This window comes from Cherax quadricarinatus, chromosome 40 (genome assembly GCF_038502225.1).
Source record: "Cherax quadricarinatus isolate ZL_2023a chromosome 40, ASM3850222v1, whole genome shotgun sequence".
Classification (NCBI taxonomy): domain Eukaryota; kingdom Metazoa; phylum Arthropoda; class Malacostraca; order Decapoda; family Parastacidae; genus Cherax; species Cherax quadricarinatus.
Window position 1 is genome coordinate 20232797 of NC_091331.1, and position 12575 is coordinate 20245371.

Sequence of the window (12575 nt, forward strand, 5' to 3'; positions counted from 1 at the left end):
AAATTATATTTTTTAATCCACCACACTTTAATTTCTGATCTTCTCAGTTTCTGCATAAATCAACAGCATACTGATTTTAAACATGACATCTATATTCTTATTTCTATTTGCAGGAAACATTTAAAATCATATTGTAGTCCAACAGAAAATAGACGGACCTGAAACGGTGCCATTTGTTCTCGAAGGATGAGGAGATGTTTTATCTCAAACAGTTGTGCATCTAAAGGTGATGACCTTTTACTGATGGTTGTGGAGGCCAGACTAAGGCTTTGCATGCATGCTGCTAATGCATCCAGTGACACCCCCTGGTCCAAAGACAAAACAGAAGAATTATAATAAAATCTGAGCACTGTAGTGCTTTGTTGTCAGCTTCCTTTAACACAAGATTAAACAGTACTGATTCTAGCATAGCCCATCCAAAGAAAAGGATACTGGTACTTAAGCTGCAAATACCTTAATACTTTAATATCTTTTGTGGAACTTCTTTGTTACCAAATAGGATTTCACAGTGACCAGCTGGTACCTAATGGATACCAACTTTTCAATATTTTAGTCTATTTTTTTTAGATACTTTTATTTTTAAAGATTAATGAGTTAACGTCTTGATGTGCATGATTTTAGAGGGGCAACATATTTATCTGATCAATATTGTAGATACAGTGAGAGTTAGACTGGGTACAAGGAGAAAGTCATCAGTAAGAAAGAAGTGAAAGTTTATAAATTAAAGGAGATAGGGAAAGTTACAAGCAACTGTTGGGAGAAGGATGGAACAGAGAGAGTATAAGTTACAAGAAGGTTGAAGAGGTATGGGGCAGATTTAAGAATGCAGTGTTAGAGTGTGCAGGAAGTTTGTGGATATGGAAGGGGGAGGGTGGTGAGGAAGATGGAAGAGTGGTGGAATGAGGCAGAGAGTATGATAAGGGAGAAAAAGTTAGCATATGAGAAGTTTTTTACAAAGCAGAGGTGACATAAGGAGGGTGGAGTATATGGAGAGTAAAAGAGAGGTTATGAGAGTGGTGAAGGAGCATGAAAGGAGAGCAAATGATAGAGTGGGTAAAGTTCTGTCAACAAATTTTACTAAAAAGAAGAAAAACTCTCTAGGTAATAGGCTGGTAGACAGTAAGCACCCAGGGAGGTACTACTATCCTGCCAAGTGAGTGTGAATCGGAAACCTGTAACTGTTTTACATGATGGTAGGATTGATGGTGTTTTTTTTCTCATAAATACATGGGATAACAGGTATATCTTGCTACTTCTACTTGCACTTAGGTCACACTACATATGCATGTACATGCATATATGTACAGTGGACCTTCGTTTTTCATAAGCATCGGAAGTCGTAATTTTCGAAAATTGTAACTTTTTTCGTCAAAATATTGACTTCCAAATAGTTGACTCGCAAACAGTCGCTCATCCCAGATGCATACGCATGGCCCTGAACAGCCCCACACTCCATTCACAGCCAGTGTGCCACTGTTTATCAGCGAACGAGGACGATCCCATGCGTTCATATGATACATTTCATAATATTTCAGTTGTTTTAGTGCTTGCAGCTGCTAAATAAGCCACCATGGCCCCAAAGAAAGCTCCTAGTGCCAGGCCTTTGGTAAAGAAGGTGAGAAACACGATAGAATTCAAGAAAGAACTCGTAGCAAAGTACCAAAGTGGAGGAGGAAGAGAGAGGGGAGAATGTACCTACTTCAGTGATTCTACGATATGTACGATACTAAAGCAGCACGAGTAGATAAAGGCTACAGCTCCAGCCAGCGATAAAATGTAGTATTAACAGTGTAGCAAGTAAGTTAAGCGATTAATCAATAGAAAAAGGACAGCACGAACCTAACTCCTCCAATGTTGTTGGAGTTATATAGGGCTACTGAGAACACCACTGCCTCCACCACCATGTATGGCTTATGCTCTCAGTGGCCCTTATACACCCAACAACAAAGTACACCACCACTGGTGACATATAATAACATTTTTTTTATTCATTCTAGAGTATATGTCATGTTTCTATGTTGTTAACATTGTTTATTATGTCATATTAGATGAATTGTGATAGATAAATAAGCCATAGAGTTGATATTCGTGTCATATTAAAGGACTATCTTGTCCTGCCTCCAAACACACTCCCGTGTCGCCACCACAGCTCCTAACATACGTAATGACATATTTTATTCATACACCAACAAGTCTTTAATAAAGGTATGTGTGATGTTATTATTGTTTTATTCTTCATGTCTCATTGTTTTCTGTGGATGTAAATCTATATTTCATGTACAGTAGACAGTCATTTAACACGAGTTTATTTGGCACGATACGGGCATAGCACGATTGAAGAATTGCGGCACAATTTTATGTAAGACTTCATAAAATCAATTTAACGCGATTTGCGGGAGGGGAAAAAATTTTGAGCGTGTGGTCGCCCGGGGTGGGTTAAACCACTGAGTCAATGGGGAGGCCTACCGCCATTCCCTCGCCACCCACACCCACCCAACTACGCTCCCAGCCTTCAGTTCAGTTCATACACGATGATACTCGGGAACCTCACTGTGTTTATTTACATTCATTGTACATATTTTCATTGCTATTTGTTGGCACCCAGTAAGCATACAAGTGTTGCTGAAAGTGACAAGAAAAGGTTTAAGCGTTCAAGTCTAGGAATTGCGAAGAAAACTGAGATATTTGATAAGCTTAAGAGTGGCTCACATGTGGTGGATATAGTGAAGGCCTATGGCCTTAATGAAGCGTCAGTTCGTACAATTAAAAAGAACGAAGCAAATATACGAGCTTGTGTAATGAATAACCCATGACGTCATCTCATGAAAAGAATGACATGTAGTTCCCAACACGTATGTAAATAAAACAGAAAACTTGTTGCTTGACTGGATCGAACAAAAGACAAAGAAAGGTGCACCACTTAATTTCCTCTTAATTAGGGTAAAGGCCTTACAGTGTGTGATAAGGAAGGCCTGAAAAAGTGTGTGTTTGGCACAGGCTGGTTCCACAACTTAAAGTTGCATAATAAATTACATAATACAGTGGAACCTTGACTTACGCGTGTCCCAACTTACGAGTTTTTTGAGATACGAGCTGTCCCTGGGCCGATTTTTTGCTCTGAGTTAACATTTGAGTTACAAGCCAGCTCCCCCCTCCCTCTTCGCCCTCAACCAAAACCTGGACAACTCGTTTGTTTATCTACGATTTCATGCTTTAATTCCATGGAAATCATTATCTTTTTCTTCTCAGCAATAATAATAATATAATATTATTACAGTCAAGTCACTCAGTAAGTCAGTCAAGTCACTCAACAAGTCAGTCAAGTCATTCAGTAAGTCAGTCTGGTCATTCAGTATGTGAGTCAAGTCACTTAGTAAGTCATTCAAGCCAGTCAGTAAGTCAGTCAAGTCAGTCAGTAAGTCAGTCAAGTCATTCAGTAAGTCAGTCAAGTCATTCAGTAAGTCAGTCAAGTCATTCAGTAAGTCAGTCAAGTCATTCAGTAAGTCAGTCAAGTCATTCAGTCAGTCAAGTCACTTAGTAAGTCAGTCAAGTGACTCAGTAAGTCAGTTAAGTCATTCAATAAGTCAGTCAAGTCATTCAGTAAGTCAGTCAAGTCATTCAGTCATTCAAGTCACTCAATAAGTCAGTCAAGTCACTCAGTAAGTCAGTCATTCAGTCAGCCACACAAACTCATGTTAACATCTTTTTCTGTGTACAAAGTAACACTTCAGTTATGGCTACAGGTTATCTTTTGTCTAATATCTTTGTTAATTCTAAGACTTAAGTGCTTATACCTCTTCATTCCACTTTCAGCAACACTAGTATGGCTACTGGGTGTCATGATTGCTTGGCAGATACAAGATATAGTAATTAAAATATCATAACACAATTGACAAACACAGCTGCCTTGTAGCAGAGAAAGACTAGACAAGTATGAATTAGAAATGCTTGGAGGGTGGGGGGTGGTGTCTGGGAGTGGTAGGGGATGGTGGGAGCGCTCCCCGGCTGCTACACAACAAGGTGGCCGCTTGAGCAAAAGAGAATTTTTTTTTCCTCCCACGAACTGAACCATTTTAAATTAATTGTACAACATGTTACATAAAATTGTGCAACAATTCTTCAATGGCGGTCTACTGGATTATTATAATAACGATAGAACTTCAGTTCCCTAAATTAATAATTTTTTTTTTTTTTTCAACAAGTCGGCCGTCTCCCACCGAGGCAGGGTGACCCAAAAAAGAAAGAAAATCCCCAAAAAGAAAATACTTTCATCATCATTCAACACTTTCACCACACTCACACATTATCACTGCTTTTGCAGAGGTGCTCAGAATACAACAGTTTAGAAGCATATACGTATAAAGATACACAACATATCCCTCCAAACTGCCAATATCCCAAACCACTCCTTTAAAGTGCAGGCATTGTACTTCCCATTTCCAGGACTCAAGTCCGACTATATGAAAATAACCGGTTTCCCTGAATCCCTTCACTAAATATTACCCTGCTCACACTCCAACAGATCGTCAGGTCCCAAGTACCATTCGTCTCCATTCACTCCTATCTAACACGCTCATGCACGCTTGCTGGAAGTCCAAGCCCCTTACCCACAAAACCTCCTTTACCCCCTCTCTCCAACCCTTTCGAGGACGACCCCTACCCCTCCTTCCTTCCCCTATAGATTTATATGCTTTCCATGTCATTCTACTTTGATCCATTCTCTCTAAATGACCAAACCACCTCAACAACCCCTCTTCTGCCCTCTGACTAATACTTTTATTAACTCCACACCTTCTCCTAATTTCCACACTCCGAATTTTCTGCATAATATTTACACCACACATTGCCCTTAAACAGGACATCTCCACTGCCTCCAACCGTCTCCTCGCTGCTGCATTTACCACCCAAGCTTCACACCCATATAAGAGTGTTGGTACTACTATACTTTCATACATTCCCTTCTTTGCCTCCATAGATAACGTTTTTTGACTCAACATATACCTCAACGCACCACTCACCTTTTTTCCCTCATCAATTCTATGATTAACCTCATCCTTCATAAATCCATCCGCCGACACGTCAACTCCCAAGTATCTGAAAACATTCACTTCTTCCATACTCCTCCTCCCCAATTTGATATCCAATTTTTCTTTATCTAAATCATTTGACACCCTCATCACCTTACTCTTTTCTATGTTCACTTTCAACTTTCTACCTTTACACACATTCCCAAACTCATCCACTAACCTTTGCAATTTTTCTTTAGAATCTCCCATAAGCACAGTATCATCAGCAAAAAGTAACTGTGTCAATTCCCATTTTGAATTTGATTCCCCATAATTTAATCCCACCCCTCTCCCAAACACCCTAGCATTTACTTCCTTTACAACCCCATCTATAAATATATTAAACAACCATGGTGACATTACACATCCCTGTCTAAGACCTACTTTTACCGGGAAGTATTCTCCCTCTCTTCTACACACCCTAACCTGAGCCTCACTATCCTCATAAAAACTCTTTACAGCATTTAATAACTTACCACCTATTCCATATACTTGCAACATCTGCCACATTGCTCCTCTATCCACTCTATCATATGCCTTTTCTAAATCCATAAATGCAATAAAAACTTCCCTATCTTTATCTAAATACTGTTCACATATATGCTTCAATGTAAACACCTGATCTACAATAATAATAATAATAATAGAGCTTCAGTTCCCTAAATTAACCCTTAAACTGTCCAAAAAGATGGACATTCAAATCCGTAGTGCTCCAAAAGTAGATCTACTTTTTTTTTTACATATTTTCAAATATAACAAAAAAAAATGTAGATAAAAGTTTTTTTACACGTTTTCAAATGTAAAAAAACAAAAAAAGATCTACATTTTTTACATACTTTCAAATGTTAAAAAAACGTAGATATATGTTTGGACAGTTTAACCCTTTCAGGGTCCGTCCCGTAGATCTACAGCTTTACGTTGAGTGTCCGTCCCGTAGATCTATGCCAAAATTCTAGCACCGTCAAATTTAGCGCGAAAGCGCTCATAGGCCTACATGTGAGAGAACGGGTCTGCATGGTGGGTGTGCGCCATAAACAAAAAATCTAGGCGCCCGCATAGCATTGTGGGAACGCCGGCTCAGTTACCCTTGTTCACCATGCCTCGTCGCAAGTCAGCTCTCACTCCCCGGAAAATTGGGACTCTCCTCTTCCTATCTGATAGTTCTGACACTGATGGAAGTGGAAATGAAGACGAATTCTACGGCTTTGATCAGTTAGTGACTGAAAAGAATGACCAGGATATCGATAATAGTGCAGAAAACCCTGATGATCCTCAACCTTCTACCTCTGGTGTGGGCACTCGTGACTCATGGTCGGTTGTTCCTCAATGCAAGAGCAAGCTAATATTTTCGCGTGGCCAGGCCTCTGACTTCAGTAATGATGATGATAGTGACGTGGATTGTGATTTTATTGCGCTCGACGATCATTCGAGTAGTGATAGTGAGGAATCATATTCACCAGTGAAGCGTCGGTATGTTCGCCGCCGCATGCGCTCGGGTAGTGTACCCTATGCTGTGCCCAGGGGACGGAGTACATCCCGGAGTACATCCCATGGCCCTACACCAGTTTTAGGTAGTGATAGTGAGGATGATGTGGCTACACTTGGCATGGATAGACCACAGGCATCAGTGGATGGTGGTAGTGGTGATGGTAGTGGCACCGCCATGCGTGACTCACCAGCCCACGCTGGGACCCACGCTGCTGACTCGTCAGTTCAAGGACAAAGTGGAGCGTCAGCCACCAGCCCACCACAACCACAACCACCCGCACAACCAGCCTATGATGTCCAGTATCCACCAGCAAACCGTATGTGTGATTGGCAGCAAAATCCCAATTTTGTTCCCAAGCCTCACCACTTTGATGACTCTCAAAGTGGAATTCAACCTACTTGTCCCCTTGGAACCACGACCAATGAACTGGAATTCTTTGAATTATTCTTTGACCAGCCATTGATGGAAACTATTGTCAGGGAAAGTAATAAGTATTTTGAGTACACCATGGCAAATACGATCATATCACCACAGTCAAGACTACAGAAATGTATTTGCTTTTTGTAACAATAATGCTTATGCCTCATGTCTATAAGCATAATATAAAAGCATACTGGTCCACAGATCGGCTAATTTGTACCCCGGTCTTCAGTGAAATCATACCAGTGAACAGGTTTATCTTACTCTTACGTATGTTGCACTTCTCTGACAAAACCAGGCCTGACAGAAGTGACAGGTTATACAAGATTAGAAATGTTTTCATGTATCTCAAACAAAAGTTCAGCATATACTTTTATCCATTCAAGAATGTTGTAACTGACGAGTCTTTGATTTTGTTCAAAGGTAGACTGTCATTCAAGCAGTATATACCGAGCAAGAGGAAACGCTTTGGTATAAAACTGTTTGTACTCTGTGACTGTGACAGTGGCCTGGTGTTGGATATTGTTGTATACACGGGAAGTAAAACATTGAAAGATACCAAGATGTTATTGGGTATCTCAGGTGATGTAGTGAGAAACATGATGGCACCTTATCTTGGTAAGGGGCATACATTATATACCGATAACTGGTACACAAGCCCATTACTCAGTGATTTCATGCGAGTGAACAAGACAGATGTGTGTGGCACAGTGCGTTCTAATCGTAAACATATGCCCAGGCTCAACGCAGGTGCTCGTGGTGATGACGTGCAGGTGTTTACTGCCAATGACATCATGGCATTACGGTGGCATGACAAACGAGGTGTCACATTGTTGACAACCATTCACCGTAATGAAATGCAAGACAGTGGCAAAGTTGACCGAGTGACTAATGAACATATTCGAAAACCAGTGACAGTGATTGATTATACACAAAACATGCGCTTGGTTGACAAATGTGACATGCAGATTGATTTTGATGACTGTGTTCGTAAGAGTTACAAGTGGTACATGAAACTTTTCTTCCATCTCATGGACATTTCTATGCACAATGCATATAATATGTACCAAATAAAGACTGGCAACAGACCACCGTATGGTGAATTTTGTTTGTCTGTTGTCAGACAACTCATAATGAAGTACCAGGTAAGAACACCTGCTATACAACAAGGTCCTCGAATTACTCAAGATATACCCAAGCGTTTGAGGAGGGAAGGTGATCATTTCATAATACAGCTTCCTTCAACTCAGAAGAAATTTGCTCAGAAGAGATGCATCGTCTGTGCACAAACAAAATGATGGCAACAAAGACGCAAAGACACTCGGTTTATGTGTGAGGAATGTAAGGTGCCTCTGTGCATGGTGCCTTGTTTCAAGGAGTTCCACAAGCTCCAGTAGTTCTAAAACCATGTCCAGTGATTGTAAATATGTAAATATATGATAGAACATTAGTATTATACAATATTTGTGCATGTTTATTGTAATAAACAACAGTGGTAAACAATAATATGAAAATAACTTTAGTGCGGTTATTGTATTCAATACAGTGAGTTTATATATATACATTATATACAGTATTGGTCTCTCAGGCCCCAAATGTTAGTAGGAATAGAAAAAAATTGGAAAAGAAAAGAAAAAACTTAAAAAACCGCTAAATAATGTAATGCGCGTATGTGGAATTCGTCGATGTTGCCGCCACCACATCATTTTTGACAAACTTCTTGGCACTGTATCTCGGTAAGTACTGATCAGAATTTTTTTTTTGTCTTATTACCTTCACAAAAATATGCTCTTTAATTCTGTAAGAAAAAATAATTTTTTTTTTTTCAAAATTTCTTGGACACTGGAGCACCACTTCAGATTTTGGCCTTGGACCCTGAAGGGGTTAGGGGTTAATAACAATAATAATAATTTTTTTAATAAATTATTATTATAACGATAGAGCTTCAGTTCCCTAAATTAATAATAATAATAATAATTATTGTAATAATGATAGAGCTTCAGTTCCCTAAATTAATAATAATAATAATATTAATAATAATAATATTAATAATAATAATAATAATAATAATAATAATAATAATAATATGATTGTGGATGTTATGAATGAGAAGAAGCTGGATGTCCTGGCTTTAACCCTTTGACTGTCGCGGCCGTATATATACGTTTTACGAGGTGCCGTGTTTGACGTATATATACAGTGGACCCCCGGTTAACGATTTTAATCCGTGCAAGAGGGCTCATCGTTATGCGAAATAATCGTTATGCGAATCAATTTTCCCCATAAGAAATAATGGAAATAAAATTAATCCGTGCAAGACGCCCAAAAGTATGAAAAAAAATTTTTTTTACCACATGAAATGTTAATTTTAATACACACAAACTGAAAAAGGCATGCACAATTAAATGACACTTACTTTTATTGAAGATCTGGTGATGATTGATGGGATGGGAGGAGGGGAGAGCAATATCTTCTTACTGTTTAGAAGGGGAATCCCCTTCCATTAGGACTTGAGGTAGTAAGTCCTTTTCTGGGGTTACTTCCCTTCTTCTTTTAATGCCACTAGGGCCAGCTTCAGAGTCACTGGACTTCTTTCGCACAAGATATCTGTCCATAGTGGCCTGTACCTCTCGTTCCTTTATGACTTGCCTAAAGTGTTTCACAACATTGTCAGTGTAATAATCACCAGCACGGCTTGCAATAGCTGTGTGAGGGTGATTTTCATCCATGAAGGTTTGCACTTCAAGCCACTTAGCACAGATTTCCTTAATCTTTGAAGTAGGCAACTTCTTCAATTTCTCTCTCCCCTCCTCCGAAGCAATTTCCTCAGGTGTGGCCTCTTGCTGTTGAAGTTGATCTAGCAGCTCATCAGTGGTTAGTTCTTCATTGTCCTCCTCCACCAACTCTTCCACATCCTCCCCACTAACCTCCAACCCCAAGGACTTTCCCAATGCCACAATGGATTCCTCAACTGGCACAGGATTCTCAGGGTTAGCCTCAAACCCTTCAAAATCCCTTTTGTCTACACATTCTGGCCACAGTTTCTTCCAAGCAGAGTTCAAGGTCCTCTTTGTCACTTCCTCCCAAGCCTTACCTATAAGGTTTACACAATTGAGGATATTAAAGTGATCTCTCCAAAACTCTCTTAGAGTCAGTTGAGTTTCTGAGGTCATTACAAAGCACCTTTCAAACAGAGCTTTTGTGTACAGTTTCTTGAAGTTGGAAATAACCTGCTGGTCCATGGGCTGCAGGAGAGGAGTGGTATTAGGAGGCAAAAACTTCACCTTAATGAAGCTCATGTCCCCATAAAGTCGCTCTGACACGTCTGTAGGATGACCAGGGGCATTGTCTAACACCAGGAGGCACTTAAGTTCTAATTTCTTTTCAGTTAGGTAATTTTTCACATTGGGGGCAAATGCATGGTGTAACCAGTTATAGAAAAATTCCCTAGTGACCCATGCCTTACTGTTTGCCCTCCACAGCACACACAAATTATCCTTGAGGACATTCTTTTGCCTGAACGCTCTGGGAGTTTCAGAGTGATACACTAATAAAGGCTTCACTTTGCAATCACCAGTAGCATTGGCACACATCAACAAAGTAAGCCTGTCTTTCATAGGCTTATGTCCTGGGAGTGCCTTTTCCTCCTGAGTAATGTAGGTCCTGCTTGGCATTTTCTTCCAGAACAGGCCTGTTTCATCACAATTAAACACTTGTTCAGGTTTCAGTCCTTCAGTTTCTATGTACTCCTTGAATTCCTGCACATATTTTTCAGCCGCTTTGTGGTCCGAACTGGCAGCCTCACCATGCCTTATCACACTATGGATGCCACTACGCTTCTTAAATCTCTCAAACCAACCTTTGCTGGCCTTAAATTCACTCACATCATCACTAGTTGCAGGCATTTTTTTAATTAAATCGTCATGCAACTTCCTAGCCTTTTCACATATGATCGCTTGAGAGACGCTATCTCCTGCTATCTGTTTTTCATTTATCCACACCAATAAGAGTCTCTCAACATCTTCCATCAATTGCGATCTTTGTTTCGAAAACACAGTTGAACCTTTGGCAAGAACAGCTTCCTTGATTGTCTTTCTGGTGCCCACAATAGTAGCGATGGTTGATTGGGGTTTCTTGTACAGCTTGACTAGGTCGGCTATACGCACTCCACTTTCATACTTATCAATTATCTCTTTCTTCATCTCTATAGTAATTCTTACCCTTTGAGGTGTAGGGTTGGCACTAGAAGCTTTCTTGGGGCCCATGGTCACTTATTTTCCAGAAACAGCACCGAAAATACTGTAATAATACGAAATATTCCGAGTGTATGCTTGGATGTTACCGCGGAGGCTGGCTGGTAAACAATGGGACGGAGCGGCACATGTGAGGCTGGCTGAGGGCACATTGGACGCGTCTCGGACGAAAATCGGTATGCGGGTTTTTAATCGGTATGCGGGGCAAAAATTTTGCGATAAAAGTAATCGTTATGCGGAAAAATCGCTATGCGATGCCATCGTTATGCGGGGGTCCACTGTACTCATAAATTCTAGCGGTTTCAAATCAAGCAGGAGAAAGCTGGTAGGCCCACATGTGAGAGTATGGGTCTGTGTGGTCAGTGTGCACCATATAAAAAAAATCCTGGAGCACGCAGTGCATAATGAGAAAAAAAAACTCCGACCGTTTTTTTTAATTAAAATGCCGACTTGGTGGTCTATTTTCGTATAGTATTTATGGTTGTATTCTCGTTTTCTTGGTCTCATTTGATAGAATGGAAAACATATTACAGAAATAGAGGTGATTTTGATTGATTTTACTATAAAAAGAACCTAGAAATGGAGCTCAAAGTAGGGGAAATGTTTGATTTTTGCCAATGTTCAAAAGTAAACAAATGATGCCATTGTCCAATAAATGTCCAACTAGCCATTCTAATATGCAGTCATGAATGGGTTGATGTTATTTATACAGTTATTACAGCATTGCAGTAGTCTGCATAATAGTAAGTCTAATATTTTTTGTTTGAATAAAAATTCAAAATAGAAAGCAAGAGTAATATCAGAAGGGCCTGGAGATGTGACTGATGAACAAAGAAAATGTTATTTTAGAGCCAGGAATGTCTGCATTGTTCATTCTGGACCTTATTTTGAAATTATCATATTTTTTAGTTTTCGTGAAATTGGCCAAATTGCAAATTTCTGACCACATTATTAGGTAGTTGAAATGAGTAAATGGGCAGTTTCTTGTATTCAATCGATAGAAAAAATGAAGTTCTAAAGAAATAGCTATGAGTTTCGGCGACTGGAACACTGGAATTAGCCGAAAATAGGGCTCAAAGTGGGCGAAATCGCCGATTTGTAAACAGCGCCGAGGTCGCTAACTTCGCGAGAGCATAATTCCGTCAGTTTTCCATCAAATTTCGTTTTTTTGGTGTCATTACAATCGGGAAAAGATTCTCTATCATTTCATAAGAAAAAATAATTTTTTTTTTTAAATTTTGCGACACCAGGAGACACCTCAGGATTGGGGGTTGCGACAGTCAAAGGGTTAAGTGAAACAAAGCTGAAAGGGGTGAGAGAGTTTCTGTGGAGAGGAATAAATGGGAT

General features: G+C 39.7%; 1 protein-coding gene across 1 annotated transcript in view; it reads right to left on the bottom strand.

The window, feature by feature from the left end:
- The window catches only part of LOC128687141 (conserved oligomeric Golgi complex subunit 3-like), a gene marked incomplete at its 5' end in the record, with an annotated part of 164123 nt that overhangs the window by 109027 nt on the left and 42521 nt on the right, over window positions 1-12575 (bottom strand). Inside the window, 1 exon segment of the mRNA XM_070092775.1 lies at window positions 159-305. Within this exon segment, the coding sequence (XP_069948876.1) occupies window positions 159-305 (147 nt within the window).